The 20,997-nt window shown below is 49.5% G+C and overlaps 1 protein-coding gene across 3 annotated transcripts in view; it reads left to right on the top strand.

Annotated features, from left to right (window-relative positions):
- Nucleotides 1-20,997, top strand: part of FAM53B (family with sequence similarity 53 member B) — a 54,364-nt gene that overhangs the window by 20,048 nt on the left and 13,319 nt on the right. For 2 of the 3 annotated variants that reach the window (XM_074875515.1, XM_074875516.1), the window contains exons 3-4: nt 1,421-1,472; nt 9,694-10,418. In XM_074875515.1, the coding sequence (XP_074731616.1) occupies nt 1,421-1,472; nt 9,694-10,418 (777 nt within the window). Of the gene's footprint in view, nt 1-125; nt 244-1,420; nt 1,473-9,693; nt 10,419-20,997 lie in introns of those variants that run through there. The other variant, XM_074875517.1, reaches the window with a different exon arrangement.

Here is a 20,997-nt window from a genome sequence, read left to right as displayed (position 1 = left end):
AAACTCTTACAAAATGGTAATTATACTCAATATGGAACATATGTCACCTAAAGATGTTCCTCTCCCTCCCGCCTTTGCAGGCAGTAGCTGGTCTCTGGGGCTGGCACACAGATGGGTGCTGGCACAACCGCTTCCTTCTCTGGGGCTTGTCCCACTTCCATCTTTGCTCCACTTTGGTCACTCTTTGAAGACAGCTGCCTGTCCTCAACTGTCTCCTGATAATTCTACCTGCTGCTTCATAAGGTTGGGGCTTAACAGATAGAAATATCCTTACTTCACCTAGAAAAGTGGCACATGCCCCAAAGAAGGTGACCAACCCTTATTTACCTTCACCACATCTGCATGCCATCCTTGTTTTCTGCCTCCACCACCCTCTATATTCAATATTTACAATATTCTGTATATAAAGTAGGATCCTTTTGTTGTATTGCTCTGTACAGGCAGGTGCCAGTATTTGGTGTGTTATTATCATTATTATGTGAGCAGGCAACGTGTAAAACATGGATCAGGAGAGAAGATGTGAATGTGGTGGCCTAATGCCAGATAAAATGTATCTATGACAGCGCAGATGAATGGGGAGGTCATGCTGGTGCCCTCAGATGATGTAAAGCCTCGGTCAGATGGGATGATGTTGCCAGAACACTTCAGAAGCAGAATATGGATATTTTTGGGGATAGTAAAATAACAATTAGTATGAAAGTGTGTTTTTGCAGAAATAGCCGAAGTGGCACGTAGCTACAGTTGACATATTGATTTATTATATATAAAACTGTCCATGCCCATTTTTAGAAGTGTGATGATGTCTCTTACACTCTCAAGAGGAAAATTCTTGGGAAAAAAGAGTGTAAAAAGCAACCGGGATTATTTTGTATGCATATAGTGGCTATTTTCCCTATTTTTAGTGCAAAACAGCACGATCCGAACGCAGACTCCGCAGAAGTGCTGGGCTGAGGGTGCCTTGCCTTAGAAACACACTATATGTTTAAAAAAACTAAGTAGCTGCTTTATATCTAGACGGGAGGTCTTAGTGGGCTTGGATGGGGTTCAGACACCACTGCTGCTACTTTCTTGCCCAATCCAGAATTACTGCTGAATTTCAGTAGTTTCTCTGGTGTTTTGGGTCCCAGGGCTGGGCACCTCACTGCAGCTATTCCTGTGGGTAAGGACTAGCTGCAGGACCCATGATCTGCAAGCTCGGGCCTTGAGACCAGCTCTCCACAGTGTTTAAGTAAATTTGAATTCACTGAGGGAAGATGACTGGGTCTGTCCCCCCATCCCTACCAAAATGAGACCGTCGCGAGTGCCCAAGGCTCTCCTCCCCGCCGGGTGCCACGTGGCTTTGCCAAGGCTGGAGGCAGGGTGGTTTCTGGTGCCCTGGTTGAGTCTGCGAGAAGTGAATAGTTTTTCTGGTTGTTTGCAGCACACTCCAAAGATGAGTCAAGGACCTACCCTCTTCTCTTGTGGCGTGATGGGTAAGTAACAGAAACTTCTGTCCATATTTACTCCACCTCCGCTCCCGCTTCCTTATAGCGATGAGCGGGAAGATGTCCTGACTGTCTGGATCTCTCCAAAAAATGCTCTTCTGCCTCCCGGGGGGGCATCCACCCACCCACCCCACACAGCGGGGATGGAGGGGCACCCATCCCACCACTCATTAGTGGCGGCCATCGCGCCCATGCCACCCTCATTCCCAGAGGTGGTTGTCCTGCCCTGTTGCCGTTGCTGAGTGAATTGCTTATCTCCTTTCCCTTCCCTTTGATATATCTGCTTATTTTTAGAGTAACTCATGCAGTTGAGTTTATAAGAATGTTGGGCCTGAGATTGTGTTTGAGTATCTAGCCCATGACTATGGTTCTTGACTGTTTGCACGATGCAAGTAATAAATATCAGTATTATCACTAAAATGTTTTACCACTTGGCACAAAGTGTTTGGACAGGCCTCAAACAATAAGGAAAATGTCTTTTTCTGCCTTTGACAATAACCATGATGTAGGATGTTTAATACCTTTTATGCCAGAGCTTGCTATCAATTTTTATGCTGAACAGCCATCAGAATTGATGGGGATTGGTGCCTTGGCCAGTGATCCTGGAAAAACTGATAGTGCTGGAGGATGTGCTGTTATGTTGTGCTCTTTGGGTTTTGTAGCGGGGAGCCAGTCACTAGGCGAAGTCTCAAAACCCAATTAAAATTGTAGGTCAAGTTTGAGCCAAGCTACTTACTATGAAAGCCAATACTTTACAGACAAAGAGGCTGCCCCTTTTCTTCATGGACACAACTCTCATTAGCGTTAATGGGAGCCGAGCACATGCATTGACAGGAGATATTTCCCAAGCTCTCTGATACCTCCAGTCATTGGGGGGCGGGGGAAAATGGAAAGCATTTGGATTTTTTCAGATGAAAGTCACAAGCTTCAAAGTCAAGAAGGGGTAGAGACAGCCCGTTCCCTTTCTCCTGCCTGGCAAACATGAGTAAGGAACAAAGAAACCCAATCAGATGGTTTTGTCTTGTGCTGTGGCATTGGCAGGCTCTTCAACAGATATGAAGAGTCTATGCCTAATTGAAAAGCAGTTTGTCTTTAAGAGCTTTTACAAAGCCTTCTGTGTCTTCGCAGCACTGCGCTGGTCTTCCTTGGCTGCCAAATTACCCTCTTTCTGAGGGAACTGAATGTCACCTCCTTGATGACAGCTTGCCATGTAATGGTCTTTGTCATGCCCAGTCAAGAGGAGCTCATCTCCCCAGCATGCAAGGGCATTGGTTGGCTTGGGTTTAATTTTAGGCAGCTTTCCTGAGAATTCTTCTTGATGTCTTCAAACGTGGGCCATGACTAATCCAGTGTTAAAACTTGCTTGACTTATTTAAAAAGTCCTATGGTTATAATGGCACTGAATGCAAAACTGGGGGAAGATTTCAGGTCAAAGGGCCAAGTCCCTGTCAGTGGAAAGCACTGAGATAAATAAACAGGTGAAGTTTGGACTGGCAGCGCAGCCAACGGGAGGCAAAGACTCATAGTCCCATATATGATGTTGGGGGGATGGAAGGAAGTTGGTTGAATTCTCTGGGTTTTTAGCCAGAAGAGGCTGAGGGTCTTAGCACAGGGGCTTCCTGGTTGCCTTTGAGGGTGAGGGCGGCTTTGGGTAGGCAGACAGCTTGTGGCTGGTCCTGGGGCCATGGGACAGCGGGGCAGAGGGAAACCCAGCCAGGCTGCCAGGGAGAGGATCATCCAAACCCTGGAGCTTCCCACAGGCATTGGCTCAGAGAGTTGTCTCCAGGAAGGAGAAGGAAGAAGTTGGGTCAAAGCCGCAAGGGGTGCATAATGCACCATGACCAAGAAACCCAGCTGGCCCAAGGTGGCAAGGCTGGGGTCCTGCTTACCTGAGGCGTAATGTGGGGAAAAAGAGTAAGCTGAAGCCAGTGCATCTTAGATGTAGATACCTCATAAGTCACTAAACACCACAAAAATCTGAAAATCGGTTATAGATTGTAATAGAACTCAATATATGAGTAAACATTACTAAAGACTTGATATGCCAGATGATGCAATGTTAGATCCACTTCTCAAGGTGACCTAAATAATCTTTTGATTTTTAGATTTATAAGAAATACTTCTGCCAGTGTGATGATAATATTTCTAAAAGGATTGGTTTTTATCTTTATATAGCCCTTTGCTGGGAGGAAGATGAAAGATGAAATGGCTAAAACTATAAATTCAACAATTTCTTTTTTCCCTTCTCCTTGATGGGTCCTTGAAACACCTGGGAGTATAAGAATTGTCCTGTTGTTGGCTAAGGGGCTTTTTTCTCCTTTTCCCCTTTCCTTCCCCTGCGGTCTCCATCACATGTCCCCAGAGAAAATATCAGTGATCGCACTAGAGAAAGAAGACGGTGTATTAGAAAGTTGGGGCATTACTTTTGACTTCCTATATTGAAATTTTTCTGTCTTTGGGTGGATGGCAGAAGAAAATTTAAAATATTTTATCAAGGCATTGGCAGCATTGCCTAACCTTGCCCTAGCAGGTGTAGAAGCAGCACTCAATGTCTAAATCAGTAGCATCAGAGGTTGCACTAGTCCAGCCTTCTAAGAGAAAGTCAGCGGGTGCATGCCGACAGCCACGGCCTTGTGTTTTCTTTGTAAGCAAGAAATTATCTTTGTGGCAAGTTGCAGGGTTTTATTGCGGCTGTGACAAGGTGCTTGCGAGTGCAGTCGCCGTGGCTGCAGGATCAGAGTCCTGGCACGGCCGGTGTTGCATGCACAGCCCTGCTTGTAAAAGGGAGGAGGAGGATGGGTTTGAGCCCATGAGGGACTGACCCTGCATATATCCTCTGTGAAATGCTCTTTTAAAAGTAACTTGTTCGCTTTTCCCCTTGGAAAGCACCGCCAGAATTTGCCCTCGCTGCGGCAGAGCGGGATGATGAACGAAGCGCATGGGTCAGCTCGTCTGTCCTTCAGCACGCTCCTCCACCGGTGTGGTTTGTGCCGAGAGGGGGGGTTGCAGCCTTGGGTCTTGTCTTTGCACATCTCTTACCTAGAAGTGGCTTTTCCCCCTGCACGGGTGACAGAGGAAAGCCAAGAACCCAGAAGAAAGGCCAGCCCACCCAGGGTGAGCCCCCTCGATCACATCCTGAGAGCACCCACAGGGCTCGCGCGTCTCCTGTTTCTGAACCGGGATTTCCTGGGATTTTGGGGTTCTTTTTGGAAAGGCTGTCAGCGTAGAGCAGTGTCTTGGTGCGTGTGCAAGCACAGTCAACCCACAAAGAGAAAAAGCCACGTGGGGAAAGCCGGCGAGGCGTAGCTGGAGCAGGGAGACCTTGCCAGAGGATCGCGTTGAAGAGCAGGGCACGTTTTGCCGTCGAGGTGGGGAATTTCCCTCCCCCGTGCAGGCTGTTGGCATGAGGAGCCCGCAGCCCGCTGGTGTGTTTACTCTCCAGCGGTAGGTTTGGGGGCTGTTGTTTTCATTTCCCATGGAAGCACAGCTCCGTGGATCGTATTTTAATCTTATTTCTGCAATGGGAAGGCTCTATGGCACTGCCATCAGCTAATTACAACCATTAAATTTGTTCCACATTTAGAAATCATCTCTCGAACATAAACAGGGGGCAGTGAAAAATGCAGGCTGCCTTTCCCCCATGCACGGGGACCGGGAGACTGAAATTCAACTTGAACAACATGTGAAAAAACGGAATTGGATGTGCACCAGTGTGAAGAGAAATGTTTGGGTTAGGATCCAAACAGAATTTATCTGCCAAAAAGGAGAAGAAAAATTGATTGAAACCCCTAATTGCTTTACAAGTTGCCGTAATAAATTATGTATTAATGTAAATTATTTCACGGGAAAAGAACGTAGAGGAAACTTGAGCAGAAGGATCATGCATTATGTATAAAAAGGAACTGTAAAAATATTATAGCAGCACATTTGTGTCGCTGTAGTTAAAGTTGTGTCAGCGTTTTGGTTTTACACCCTTCTCTGTGGTTATGAATGTGGCCATTAAAATTTACTCTGTGTCACCAGAGGAGCACAGCAGTCGTTTGAAAAGCCTGCGACCATCCTGAAGTTGTAAGGTGCCTGACGTGTCCTTGCACTGCTCCTGCAAAACCTGGAGCTCAGCTTTCGGAAACCTGGCTGTGATGCTCTGAGGATGGATCCCGTTCTCCGTGGGGCTGTGCAAAGCTCTTGGGGTGGGTGTTTGGAGGACAACATCCATCTCCTTGATTTTGGGGATGTGGCTTCAGCCCGCGAGTGCCTCGTGCCACTGGACCACTGAGCTCATTTGATGCGTTGAAAGTTGCACGGGAGAACAGATGGACGTTGTTAAGGGTTTGTGTTCACTCTTAAAAGTGAATGTCTTGGTTTTGCCCCAAAGGAAATTTAGGAGCAGGTATCGGTGCTGATAGTGTTTGAGCATGCTATCGATGATCACAGGGCAGGTTGGGCCATGCTCACACACAGGTGGCTTCTGGCTTGTCTCTGAAAACAGGAGAGGGGGGAAGATAAACCAGGTGAGGCTGGCCCAGCAGCCAGAGCAGGGGCGTGCCAGTTCTTGCCGGGGCTTGTTGCCACTTGCCCAGCCCGGCGAGTCCTGCCGGTGCGTGCCGGCGAGGCACTGGCCTTGCGCGGAGAGCAGATGCTGCAGCTTGCAGTGATGGCCGCTCTTCACCCACACCCTGAATGCTCCAGGGGTTTGACACCCAACATCTCCCTCCTGGAGCATTCCTGGCAGGGCCGCTCTCCCCCATCTGGGGGTCAACGGAGGCAGGGCAGGACGGTGGGAAGGTGTGCAGGCTGCAGCTCAGATCGTTCATTCCAGGGCTGAATCAGAGCTATCTATCGCAGCTGGGCTTTGGAGAGCAGAAATAGCTTGAGTTTGGGTCCCCTTGAGACTGGGTAGCCTGGGAGCTTGCAGCTGTAACCTGAATTTCTTGCTGCTTCATGCGTGGTTTGCAGGAGGGCTCAAGCTCCTGCTGTCGTGGCCAGGGAGGGTAGGACGAGAAATTCAGTCCTCCCCAGGCTGCTGATAACAATCCTCTGTGTCTTGGGAGCTGGAAAGCTGTTTCACAATCAAACAGATGCCAGAAAATTCACTTTGTGTTGCCTCACCCTGGAAATACAGATTTACAGATCAAAACATCTTGAAAGAAATTTGCTGGATGTGCTCATTAAGTGACTTGAAGTGTTCGTTTTTGCAGTTTTAAGTTAAAATCCCAAAGTAAGATACTATTTCATCCAAGGACACTAACAGCCAAGAAGGACCTGTTTAACCAGGTTCTGTTTAACCGAATCTGTTCAGGATCTGAAGGATCTGTTTAACCAGAGCCCCTCGTGCCACACTTACATCATGCTCAGGTTGTAAATGTTCTCCTATTGTTTTTCCAATAGGCAGAGGAGAGTTTTCCAGCGAGGCAGCTTGCTGGCAAAGCGAGGGGTTCTCATGGTGGGTTTTATCCTGGAACAAATTACTGCCTCAGGGTAAACCAGGCTGAGGTTTGTAATTTAAGAAAATTAATACACGCTTAACTGCAGCAGTATTAACGGCTCCACTGCAATTATCGTTATCAGCGTGCTCAGGATGTGAATCTTAGTCTTAAAAAATTGAACAGAAAACCAGCCGCTTTTCCTCAGTAAGGCTCTCCTGAGTCCTTTATTTACACCCTCAGCCCTTAGACTACCCCATTTTCAATTTGTTTCGGAGTGAACAGTTTTCTGTTTGCACTGAAAAGCCATTTTCTGGGTTATCTGGTAATTTGGGACTGGTCAGTGGTGCTCAGGGGTTTGGTGGGGCCGGGTTGTGCCAGGGTCTCCTCCCTGCCCTGCCAAAAAACCAGCTCCCACAGTGCAAGGGGAAAAGCAAATAACCCCAGGCTGGTGCTGGGGATAACAGTGCAATTACCATTTTCTTTGCAAGGTTTGGAAGATTTATAGCTGTTTGTGCTGAAGCAGGGGTGAAAGAGGAAGGTGTCCCGTATCCTCCTCACCAAGGCCTTTTGTACAGCGTGACATCTCCAGCCAGAGGATTGTGGCAGCTTGCCATGAAAAATCAGCTTCTATTTCTGTTTCTTTTGTCTGCTGACCTGACCCAAGAAATCTCTCTGCTGGCAGCATAATACAGAGGGAAAATAATAAAGATCTAAACATAGATGTAGTTGTTTAGTGCAAATTTATCACTTTTCATTGTGTTTATTAAAATGAGGACAGCAACAGTTAAAATGCTGTGTGGTTATTGAGGGCAGAGCCAGGCTGTTTGTGGCTGGAGCTGTTACGGCGGCAGCTGGATGAGGGGAGAAATGGGAAAACTGGCCAAGAGTGGTGTAAGGGCCCCCAAATCTGACCTCCTGACTTGAAACCGAGCCTTGGTCAGAAGCGTTCTGCACCATTGCATCTTCCCTGTCAGGCTGGTACCTACCAGCTGCGGGCTGGGTACGGCTTTTAATTCATCTGTCAGTTGCCTGAGTGGAAAAACCCCAAAACCCCTAAAAAATATTACATGATTTAGATATGATCATGTGAAACTTCGCAGCGACGGTTAGCTAGCACGGTCTGCCTCTGTTCACAGCAGCCGACGACAAAAACAGTCAGCAGGGAAGGTCTGTGGGGTGATTACTTTTTTCCATTGCAGCAGCTGATGGGGTTGTCCTACCATGGTTTTCCTGTTGAGCGTCAACGGCAGAGAGCCCCGTTCGCCTGCGCATCCTGCGCTGGGGAGCCAGACCTTGATGATACTTTGCTTTCTTCTTTTATTGTCAGCGGGACCGTGTGTGGGAATGAGATCATCACCTTAAATCCTCTCTTTTGACATGGCCAGCAGTGGGATTTCTGAATACAGCTGTAGCCAGCTTTTCAGTCTTCCTACACGGAGCTACCTGTAGCCATATATGTTTCAGCCCGCAGACTTTGGAGGTGCAGGTTTGTCAGAGCTTGGCCCAAGCACTGCAAAACCCGTCTGATAAAGGGAATGTCTTTATGCTGACCCTGAAACCACGCAACAGGTCACCACCGTCTTTTGCTGTGCTGCCTTGGGAGGCTGTTAACGCAAGCCAAATTTGCAGGAGGAACAAATTCCCATGTGAACAAGCTGAGTGAAAGAGAGAGGGAAGAAAATAATAAAATGTTGTTATTTAAAAAAAAAAAAAAAAGATGAGCCTATCAAATGATTTGTTCCTTTAAATAAATGCTTCAGCATTATGTGTGTTACAGAGATGCAGACAATTGGCTGTGCTAGGTACAACTGGGATTTTCAAGGCAACCCTGAAGAGATGCTAAAGCCAGGTTGCTGCAGAAGAGTAGGAGGGTGTGGGTACGTGGGTACCTGGTTTCTGTAGCACCTTCCCGCTCCCTGTGGGTACCCAGGCTGGGGAGCACCTGGGCCAGAGCACCCAGGTGGCCCCAGATTTGGGAGACAGAGGGGAGATGGACAACAGGAGCCTAAGTACAGCATCAGGCAAAGAACTGCTGGAGGTTATCAAGCATCTTATTATGTGCAGCGACTTTTGTTAGACGGTGTCTTTGGGTCGGTCTGGGAGAGGTGCTCAGACCCTGACTTGGGGAGCAATGCTGTTTTAGCAGCAGCTGAGACCAGGACAGCCCAATGGGTGTTGGGATGGCTGTTGGTTTCCCGTAGGCTCTGATGACCTTGTTGGGATTTCTGTGCTACGACGGGCAGCTGGATGCCTGGGGGGCACTCCCCTTTCTGTTAGTACCATCCCAACTGCTCTCTCATCTCCTTTCTGGAGTTTTGTCTCCCAAGGTCCATCTTGCCCCAGCAGTGCTACAGCTTTGTGCTCTTCACTTCCAGTTTTTGTCAACCTCTCTGGCAATTATTGATTGTGGAGCCCAGGACAAACCGCACGTATCTGAGACGTGATATAGCATAGAGATAAGGCCATGGCCATACCATTTTATACTGCTGAATTTGCCTTAGCTAGTGCAATCTGGATTTTCAAACGCATGTTTTTATCTTCTTCTAGCGGTTTTCCTCCTGCTGCGATTATCACTTTGTCTCTCTCTCCATCTACACTGCAGCAACCGCTCTGCTGGCAGTTCGGAAAACCATATTCCAAGAGTTAATTAATTTGTACGGGAAAACATCCCATATGCTACTCTTTTTGTTTATGGATGTAGAAAGCGAATCGCAGAATTAATTAACGCTAATGCCTGTGCGTGTGTGTTTTTGTCTTTTTTTTTTCTCTCCTTTCCGAACCAGAAAATGACAGATGGAGAGATCTCAGCAGGAAATGTCCACTTCAGCTCGAGCAGCCGGGCGCCAGCATCTGGGACTGCTTGTCGGACAAGGGTGAGGAGGGCTCGCACTGGCCGAGGGAGACGGCCAGCACCTGCTCCGTCACCAACTTGATCAAAGACCTCAGCCTCAGCGACCCTCACGGCAACCCGTCAGCCCCCCCCAGCAAGCGCCAGTGCCGCTCGCTCTCGTTTTCGGATGAAATGTCAAGCTGCGGGACCTCGTGGAGACCCTTAGGCTCGAAGGTTTGGACGCCAGTCGAGAAACGGCGGTGTTACAGCGGGGGGAGCGTGCAACGCTACTCCAACGGCTTTGCCACCATGCAGAGGAGCTCGAGCTTCAGCCTGCCCTCACGCTCCAACCCGCTCTGCTGCGAGCATCCCGCCCTCAGCAGCCGGCTGGGATGTCAGCCGAGGAAATCAGCCACCGGCGGGCAGGGAGGAGACCGGGTGGACATGCAGAGGTCCCTCTCCTGCTCGCACGACCGCTTCTCCTCCTCGGAGTACTGCCCGCCCTCGGCAAGCAGCACGCCTGCCTCCACGCCGGAGCTGGGCCGACGGGCTGGTGGGCTCTCCCGAAGCCGCTCGCAGCCCTGCGTCCTGAATGACAAAAAAGTCGGGGTCAAGCGACGGAGACCAGAGGAGGTTCAGGAGCAACGGCCCTCACTGGATCTCGCCAAGATGACCCAGGTAAGAGGCGACGGTGCCATCCCTGCAAGGGCTCAGCAGCGAGGTGATGTTGTTCTCTGCTTTGCTAAAGGTCCCGTAGCATCCTCCGAGGTGGGTCTGCGGTGTGCAGAGCAACGCGGGTGGTATGGGGAAGCGCATCCTTCTGTTCGAACGGAAAACCCATTCCTCTCCAAATGGATTTCTTTAATAAGTCCCTGCACTTCTGTTCTGCGCTGATTTTTACACGCTGAGTCCACCATGTTGTTGTTTCCTCCTGGCACACGTTTCAAGCAGGAATAAGTTAAACCCCACATTTTTGAGTTCAGGAGAGAGGAGCCCCGGGCCTGCCGTGGTGAGGTGGAGGCAGGACCCCGAGGCACCTAGCCCTGGCTCTGTCAGAAGCCGAATTCATACCACTACGGGCTTTACTTGCTCTTAGCCTCTGTAATTTTCCACTCTGGAGATGTTATCACGTTTCATTTTCAGTTGCAAACACAGAGCACAACCTCTCTCTTCAATCTGCCATGCAAAGCCAGATAACAGATCTGAAGTGCGAACCGGGGAGATTTTGCTCCCGGGTCCTCTCCCTGCAAGACCAAGTGACTGGACTTTAGCGAGAGCCAAAGTGAGAGACTACATCGAAGGACAGTGCGAGCAGCTTTTCCACATCACACTCCTAAAATTTCATTTTATTCTTATGATTTCTCCCTCAAAATTTCTTTTTTTTTTTTATTTTCTTTGTGCAGCCACGGCTGGCAAATTCCTCCTGGTGCCAGGCATCGCCTTGTTGTTCACAGGGAAACTGCTGGCAGCAATTCATCGGGTGGGATGGAGAAACAGCCGTGGGGTTTCTCCCCTTGCTGTTCCCCAGCAGGGTGACATCCGATGCTGTGCGTGCGTTTTCCCCTCTTAGAAGAACGTGATATTTTATGGCGTTTCATGCTTGGCAGCGCAGAGGGTGCTGGAGTGAAGTGGTATTGGAGGAAGAGATTGGCTTTTCCTCCTCCAGAGGAGCTTAGAGGATAAAAAGAGTGAGGGAATCACGTATTTGGGTGATTGCAGGGGAAATGGATGTGAGGCATCACTCTTGTCTTTTGATGATCCACACCAGCAACGTTTAACATGCTAAGCTTATTTTATTAGCTAATAAGCTGGACAGGCAGTAAAACCAACTTACACGTGTTATTATATTTTACTAGCCACAACTTGGAATAGCACAATTGCCCCCTCCTAATTCTCTCTGTACAAGCAGCCGCTGGTTGCTTCACCTCTGTGTGCGGTGCAGGATGTCCTGCAAGCCCGAGCGGGAGTTTCCCAGCAAACCAAAGCCTGCAAAAAACCCCAAATTGCCTCAAAACCACCTATGGGGAGAGCGAGGTGGCCCCTTCACTGCCAGCCTTCCCGCCCCTGCCCAGAGCCTGCAGTCTTGGAGCCCCACGAGCTGCCACTGCGGGGAGGGGACAAAGGTGACTGTCCCCAGATCGGTGTCAGACCCACAGGGAGCAATGCCAGCGATGGCCACGTCCCCCTGGCTCGCTTGGAAAGTGGCTTCACCGCTTGTTCCCAGGCAGTTCCTCACTTTAAAACCAACACATTAAAACTGCCTCTGCCACCGCACGCTGATGACCACAGCTTTCCTCGAGGCTCTGTATTAACCTGCTGGTGTGGCAGGAGGTCACAGATGGACTGTGGACCAGGCTGAAAGTCCACAGTGCAGAGTGGCTGGGGAAAGAGGGGGAAGGATGCAGCCCTGAGCCAACACCGGGGCTGGGACATGGGCTGCTCCTCTTCCCGCCTGCCCAGGAAATCCTCCTCATCCACTTCTCCTCTGATAGTGCTTTCTGGGGCTGTATTTGGAAATGCAAAGCATAACTTGCGTTTATACTTTGCGGGGGGGTTTGCATAGACAGGTGGGCATGTGTGCAGTGTTGATGAGGAGCTGTGCAAAGGGTGATGTTTGCATGTCATGGGGTTTTGTTGCATCTGGGGAATTTGGTGTGGAAACACGTTAGTAGCACGTGAGGTTGCGTGGGTGCACAGGTAACAAAATTCCATGCAATACCCACACACGCAGAGCTGGTTGTGCATGTGCTACTTGGTTTGGTTGCCCACTGGGGGTGTCTGCTTGCCAGTGGTTTGGTCTTGAAAGACTGAACATGTCCATCATATTCCTCTGGACAAGTTGCTCAGCACCTCAGGAGGAGGTGGAGGTGATTGTCAAGACCTTTCAGGATGAGCCCAAAATGTTGAATGAGTGGGAAAGCCTTGGTATGATGCACGTATCTGCTGGAGTGCTCACGGCTGAAGAAAGGGAAGAGATCAAAGGGATGGGGCTATTTTTAATTGCTTGGCTATTCTGAGAGCCTACACAATGGTTACCGTGTCCGAGCGGTGCTTGCGCCGTGGTAAGAGGAGCATTTTGGAAGCGCTGGGAGGGCAGAACAGAAGTCATCTGCTCCTCTTTGCTCATTGCTTCGTGCTCGGCCAGCTCGCAGGGCTACCAAAGGAGAGCACGGAGGAGCAGGGAGCGATCTTCCCGTGGCTGCAGCCATGACAGGCTCTGAGGCTTTGATTCCTCATTAAAAGAATTAATGAGTTTATCTTTGCAAATGCCAATGAAGTTGTTTTTTTTCCTTTTTTCCAAAGGCTCCTTGTGATTTTCTATTCTTTAATTACCGGCCTTTGCAAACGAAGGGCACGGGGGCGGTGTGGCAGGTAGGCCAGAGCCCCACACGGATCCCACTGACGGGGATGCTGCCCCAGCACAGCACCAAGCGGATGGGGCATCACCTCCAGCTGATTTTGCTGCCAGTGCTCTGCTCTGCAGACTTTGGGTAATAAAAAGCTTGTGCCAGGACCTGGAAGGCCTGTTTTTGTGGCTGTTCTTCCAACCCTGTGAACCTATGGATGCTCCTTCCCGGCTCCCTTGGTGTCCACTGGGGGTTTAGCACTAGCTGTAGCTCATCTCGAGACCTTCCAGGTCCCTGCCGAGGTCTGCATGAGGCTTCGCAGACACGGCATGGCTCCGCGTTGGGATCACATCCTGCACGTCTTAACCCACCTCTTTGGGTTGACCTTGGCCCCAGTGAAACAAGAACAACCCCGAGGGCCGAGTCCCCACATTGGCTCCTGCGTTGGACGTCTGTCCATTCCACGTCCCCACAGCAGGGACCCTGTGGAGGATGCCCCCAGCACGGGCAGAGGATGTGGCTAAAGGATCTAACAAATCTCAGCATCTGGCTGTCGGACTCTGTGTTGGACTTGTGTATTACGAGCTAATAAATTGGTAAAAAAGGACTGACGCAAACCCACCTAAGACCCAACTTCAGGAGGATGAAGGCACAGCAAGGCGCAGCAGATTGCCCTCCTCAACCGTCCTCAGGGAGCTCAAAAGCCTTGGATCCTGCCTGGAAACCACTCTGGATCACTGGGAGCTGGGCCACCGGCTCCCACAGACCATGCACTCAGAAGTGGGTCTTGCTTTCTGCCCCTGTGAGGACTAGACGCCCCCCTCAGCAGCCTCGAGGGGTGGTCTCTTCCCCAAATCCCTAACCATTTGCAAGCCATTAAATCCTGCTTGCCGGGTTAATCCGAAGTGAGCTTTCAAAATTTTCAGCTGCCAGTGGAAATGTGGAAGAGAAGCAATAAGCGAAAACGGGCTGAGAAGCCGGGACCAAAGTAGGGAGGTGATAGTCCCCTTGCACTGGTGAGGCCACACCCGGAGTATTGTGTCCAGCTTTGGGCACCTCAATACGAGAGAGATATCGAGGTGCTGGAACAAGTGCAGAGGAGGGCAACGAAGCTGGTGAAGGGCCTGGAGAACAGGTCCTGTGAGGAGAGATTGAGGGAGCTGGGACTGCTTAGTTTGAGGAGTAGAAGGCTGAGGGGAGACCTCATCACTCTCTACAGCTCTCTGAAAGGACATTGTAGAGAGGCTGGTGCTGGTCTCTTCTCACAGGTGATTAGTGACAGAACAAGAGGGAATGGCTTTAAACTGCAACAGGGGAGGTTCAGACTGGACATTAGGAAAAAATTTTTCACAGAAAGAGTGGTCAGACAGTGGAATAGGCTGCCCAGGGAGGGGGTGGATTCACCATCCCTGGATGTGTTTAAGGGTCGTTTGGATGAGCTGTTGGGGGATGTGGTGTAGGGGAGAACTTTGTAGAGCAGAGCTGATGGTTGGACTCGATGATCCCAAGGGTCTTTTCCAACCTGAATGATTCTGTGATTCTGTGACAACATGAAGAAATGCTTGCGGTTACAAAATAGCCAGGATGCTAAAAACAGCAGCATCTGTGTTTGGTAATTGAATTTTGGGAGAAGGGCTGCTGTGTGGCAGTAGCTGTTCAGAGGTGCGGACCCTCCTCTCCACACAGCACTCCTGGTGCTGTCGGGGGTCTCTGCGGAAGGTCACCGGCCCCAGGAAGGGTGCCTGCACGTGCTTTTGGGGCTGATGTAGAAGGCTAACGTGATGGGTGGGGAAGGAGGAGAGTATCTGGGCTCTGGTTTCCACCTTTCAGGCAGAAAAGGTCTGATGGGTGGCATAGAGCTGCGGCAGTGGGCAAAGAGTCACACACGGTGCAGGCCTCGACTGCCTCCTCGGTCCCTCCCCAGCCTTGCACCCCAGCCCCGTGTGGGACAAAGGACACGTCGAGGAGACAGCAGGACCTTGAGGCTTGAAGCAGAGCTCACAGCTGGGCTGGATCGGTGTTTTCCAGCATCTCCGTCCTTCAGCTGCTCCCTCGAGGCTCCAGTGAGACTCTTGGAGGACACGGACGGACACCTTCACCCGGAGATGTGAGGCACACACGTGTTTCCCTTGCAGTAGATGTGCCTGAAATTGCCGGCTTACAACTGCAGAGTTAACTAATTTAATTATCCCAGCGGGACCATCTGAGTGCTTCAGCAGTTAGGCTAAGCCTATGCATTACACTTTCCAAAACCCAACTGTATCAGATAGCAAATCTGACCAAAATATTTTGCCAGGTGGGATCCTTGGGGCAACCGTGCGTGCCACAGGGCACTGCAGCTGGCGCAGCACCAACCTTCCTTGCCTCTGAGGATGCTGTGGGGCAAATCCAGCTTCTCCATCACATCAGACCAAGGGGGAAAGTTTGTCATCTGGGAAACAAAGGACTTGGCTGGGGAGATCCCTTTCCCTCCAGTGGATGCTGAGCCCAGGCACACGTTTAGAATTTGGATAGCCATGGCTTTGGCATAGGCAGGTGACCCAAGGATGACAGAAATCTAATCACTTGTAAGTCCAAAAGCAGCTCACTCCATGTTCCTGGAAAACCTTCAGCTTGAGGAATAGTTGTGTTTTCTCTGGCTACCGTCCTCCACATCAAAAATTCCCCCAAAGCGAGAAAACAATGCCTGAGCACCCTGCGTTACTCAGCTACCCTCAAGCATGAGTTTAGACAAAAATAGCTGTCGGGGTGGTTCATCCTCTGCAAGAACTGATACCATAAAGAAAGGGTCCCGAAGCTGCAAGGCACAAGCACTGTAGGAATGGGGAAGGGATTGTCTGGGTGTGGCATCTCCCCCCGTTCTGGTGGCAGCAAGAGCGATGGGCACCCCCTCTCCCATCCCCTCCTTGCTCATCAGTCCGCTGCTGAATGTCCGGTCATTGCCAGCACAACCAACCAACAACACCATCACCAAGGACCTCTGTAACTGAGATCCAGCCTGTGGAGCATCCCTGATTTCCAGGGAGGAAACCCAGGGGGGTTTGGATCCCTGTGCTGCTGGGTTTGGGGCAGCAGGGCTGTAGCAGAGTGGGAAGAAAGCAAAGCCGGGCCAGGTTTTTTGTAGCTATTCAGTTATGAAAAGCAGTTCTGGCAGGCTGCTCCCCGTGTGGGAGGACTGGCACAGAGGGACGAGCAGGATTAGGCAAGTTACGGTGAGCATTCTTGCCTTTGGTGGGGCGGGCTTTCGGGGCGTGGGGGCATGGTCGGAGCCCTCCCTGGGACAGGAATGCTGTGAAAACCAACTAATTCCTCGTGGGCAGCAGGAGATGGGGGATAAGCGTGCTCGAGAAAACCCTGTAGGTTTGGGTATTCCCCTAGGCTGTTTTTAATGCCTCTCTAGGAATGAGACTGGAAAATTAGGTGATTTCAGATGAAGAGCTGAAATAATGGCAAGGTGGCCGTGTGGCTGCACATGTCCTCTAGTCTGGCTTTATATGGGGTAGAAATGGCTTTGTGCAATGGTCTTTGTGATTCAAAGCAAAGGAAAGCTAAAGTGTCCAGACTGGGCTTTCAGTAGACCTGGAAAGCATTCACTTTACAGATGGGGAAACTGAGGCACGGGGCACACCGTGAGTCCCTGGGCTAACAGCAGAGCTGGGAACTGAGCCCGGGGTGCCAGGTGCCAGATCAGCAGCTGGCTCTGGCAGCAGTTCAGTTAATTTTTTTCTTGTGCTGGTAACCACATGTGTTTATAGGCCTGAAACCTGGTACCATAATCAAAATAAAAATAATTTGACCTGAAAGAAATGTTTTCTTCATACCAGGAGGGATATTTAGGCCAGGCAGGAGGGGAGGGAGTTGCTCCTGGAAGCAATTACATGGCCACATAACTGGGCTAATTAAGAAAGAGACCTAAATGTTAAAGTTCTGCTGGGAGGGAAAATACTTGGGAAAACATTGCCTTTAATTCCTCAAAATGCTGGTTTTGTCTCTTCTCACTGCAATTCCCATAGCTCAGAGAGGTGAGGTGAGCCCATATCGCTCCCTTATTTATTTACTCATATGGCACCAAAGCAGAGAGTCTTCAACTTCAGGCAGAAACCAAACCATGAACATGGTTGTCGTTGAAATAGCAACAATTTTTAAAAGCCACAGCACCATGAAAATCCTTTTTGAATCTTTTTAAATGCACACCAACGCTTCGCTTTATGCCTGTTCACCTTCGAACTGGGTACAAACCTGGCGGGTTGTACTCCAGAGAGTGGGTGACAATTATGTGTCATTTAATTATCCCCAGTGTCCAGAGGCAGGTGAGATGTGAAGAAACTGGTTTCTATTCTTTGCCCCAGGCAAGGAGGGTTTGAGTACTGGGGGAGCTGCCTGACATCTCCAACCACCCTTGTGCCCCTTAAAAAGAGAACATCAACCATCCTCTCATTTCAGAGCAGGGCTTCGGCTTGCTTTCTGACTTCAGCTTTTTTTTCCCCTTTCCACGTGAAGCACAATCCTAAGGAGGGCAACATCCAGCCTCTGAAATCCCAGCAGTTGTTCTGACAGTGTGTTAATTAATCTCGTGGCAATGTGGTCTCCTTCCTAGGTACAGTGCTCTCGGTCTCGCAGCTCTGGGCACTGTGTCCCTACCAGCAGGATGTGATCAGAAATGGTCGGGATCAGATTTTTCCATGAATTGGGAGGTTTCTCAAAGAGCTGGTTTTCTTTTGCTGATGTGGGCATGCCTAAAATTTATGGGAGGTGGGCAATGTCGCAAGGGGGGTGGGAGCCCCTCCAGTGTGCTCAGACCCTGGCTGGGCTGATTTCGGCAGGAACAGGTGGTTCCACCCTTTGCAAGGCACTAGCAGAAGCTGTCTGGGTGTATTAGGTGAGAAAAACAGATTTTCTAAAAACCCAGAGTCTGCCAGAGATGCTGTGTGTGTTTTTACTCTCCCATGGTCCGGTGCAATCCTCCAAAAGACACCTTGCTGCATGGTGACCTGGGGGGCCTTGTCATCTCCCACCTCTGCGTCCGCCGCTTTCCAATGTCTCTGTGCCAACATTTCCTGCAGGATTTGGGATGTTATGTGCCGAAACACCTCGCAGCAGTATGAACGCTGGGTTTGGTGGCTTGTCTGAGTCATCTACGGGAAGCTGAACCATGGGCCAACCCTGATGTTGGCGTGTACGTGCTGGCTGAGCAGCTTGCTTTCCTTCACACAGGCTCTGCGGAGCTGCACGGGAGACATAACATGTCTGTCACACCGACAACAGCCGCCCAGAATAAGAATTTTAAATCATCCCCAGCAGTGGCAAAACGAGCCCTCGCTATCTCTTGCCCATTCTGTTTCCTGCCTTGTAAAATTTTGAGATGGTTGTTACTGAGAGATTTTAATTTGTGTTAACACATTTTCAAGCTCAGATATCCTTTTTACAGCTGTTTTTTTAAGTGAATCATTTTTTTATATACATATATATATTTGTTCCAACCCAGCCATGTTCCCTGCAGCGTGCAACCCCAAGCAGGGGTAGTCCTGGCTGGAAATGGAGGATGATCTTCTGGTGTTTGGAAATACAACTTGCCGTGTAGAGAAAGGCACAAACATCTTTGTGGTGTGTAATGCATAGCAACGCTGGCAATAATGGGCAGATGTGATGAGAGAGATTTGTTCCTGACACTTTTAAGTGCCCTGCTAGGATCTGTGCACTGGTAATAAATGAAGACTTGAGGTTGTCACCTCTGCCCCATTTCCACAAGGTTTTGGCTTCTCTGTGAGCCTTCAAAGCATTTGCGGCTTGAAGAGCTGTGTCTAGCATACCAAATATTGTATTATTGATGCCTTCTCCTCCTGAGTTTTCTGTAACATCCATTTACTTTGCTGCAAGAGTTGTACCCATGAACACTGAGGAGTCCCAGACCCCTGGCAAACTATTTCTTCTCCTCTGTGAAGCACCTTACTAGAATCATAGAATTGTTGAGGTTGGAAAAGACCTTTAAGATCATCGAGTCCAACGATTAACCTAGCACTGCCAAGTCCACTGCCGAACCATGTCCCTAAGTGCCACATCTACATGTCTTTTATTATGTTGTATGGCATATAGTATATGGGACAGAGAGCAGTTGCTAGAGAACAAGTAATGTAATTAAAATACAATATGCCCTTGCATCTCCCCGGGGTTATGGAGTGCTTCCCGTGGTTGTGAATTCACCGTAAATAGCTGTCTGCCCTGCGGGTCGGCTGTGAAGGGTGGGTGAGGGGGTGCTGGCAGCAGTGGACACCAACTTAGAAGGTGGTGAGGATGAAGCACGGGGTGTGCCTGATAAGGGAGAGTTATAGAGAGGACTTTGTGCCTGAAAGACGGCTGTTACGGGGAGGGTGCTGAGATGCTGGTGCCAGCTACAACAGGACTATTCACGTTGCTCGCTGGCTGCTGTAGACACACAGAACCATTCATGGGGTGACTTCACTGTCCTCTGAGGAGCACGTGCCATTGCAGGATGGAGTCATCTGCACCAGGAATCACAAGAGCATCCTCCTAAAATGTGGATGTGTGGTTCTTGTGTTTTTCAGGATTAAAATCAGCTTCAGCCTGGGCTGGAGATCCAGAGGAGTGGGGTGTGTAATGGGGCTCTCCTGATGGCTGGTAGCCAAGCTGTCTCCTGACTTCTTTTCCGTTCCAAACTAAGGAATAACGGCAGTTTCCATCAGGATCCATGCATGAAGGAGCTTGCACACTCCCAGAGCTGAAGTAAACAGCCCACCGGCTTGGAAATGTTTCAGGCTGGTCTTGATACTGAGTGGGGAGAAGTTTCAAACTGCAGGATGGGAGAAGTGACCTCTCCTCTCAGACCACCCAGCTCTTTCCTCAAGGGGTAAAATTCTCTACATTTTCACGTAAGAAGATTTTCTGTTTAAATTTTGGCAGCTTTCAGGCTTGCTGGCAAAAGCAGGAGGGGCAGCACCGATCTCGGTCGGCGTCAGCACCCACTTGACCCAGCGGCAAATATTGCCAAAAGGTAGTGACAGTCAAAAAACTGGAGGTTTTAAATTCCAGACGTATCCCAGGAAATAGTTTGCTATTGATGTAACTTCTGAGACAGATTCCAGCTTACAAGCCCCAGTGTTTTTTAAATAAACATGAATGAGAGCCTGCAAAGGTCAGTTTGTGGCTTGGTGGGAAAAAGCCTTCGGTTCAGGATCAAAAGAAAATGTCTCGTTTTGGAGGGCGCAGAGGACCTTAGAGGCCGGCTGGTTTTAACTTTGGTCAGAATATTACACATGCTGCCATCGTTATTCATTGCGCTGGTATTTTTTTATTTAAAGACACAAGTAGTTGAAAAAAATTCAAGTCAATATTGAAAATTAGGTTCATAATGATGTTTGCTCCTGGCATGAACTGTTAATGGGTTCTTTTCCCCTCCCTGTTCCTTTGACAAACAAGTCTCCGTATTCGCTGAAGCACAGCAAACCTCCTCTCGGCTGGTGTCCCCAAGGCAGGGTGGACCAAGTGGTATTCCTTGAGGTTGCTCTCTGGTGCAAGCCCAGGTTGCTGACGTCCTCCTGCCTGCGATGCCAGGGAGGATGCTCGTATGGTGCGAGGAACTTCACCCCTGAAATATTTCCGTTGCTTGCAGAGATGTTTTGCATCAGTTTTTTCCTTTGCTGCACTAAAAATGAAAGCTTTTGTTGGGCATCATAGATTGATCTAAGAGTCAAGAGTTTTGGTCTAAGAGTTTTACCAGGTCTGATTGCATATATTTTTAATGTATAAAGGGCAATATGTTAAGAGGAATGGATTCTTTGAAGTTATGGAACTGGACTGGACCTCATGTGTGTCATCTCCGTTCCTGCCTTTTCTGCAAATGTCCTTCAAGCAGAGTTTCCCTGCCTCAGGTTCCCAAATGGAAAAATGAAGGC

The sequence above is a fragment of the Strix uralensis genome, chromosome 7, assembly GCF_047716275.1.
Source record: "Strix uralensis isolate ZFMK-TIS-50842 chromosome 7, bStrUra1, whole genome shotgun sequence".
Taxonomy (NCBI): Eukaryota; Metazoa; Chordata; class Aves; order Strigiformes; family Strigidae; genus Strix; species Strix uralensis.
The sequence above is the reverse complement of the archived record's forward strand: the minus strand, read 5'-3'. Positions and strand labels throughout refer to the sequence as shown.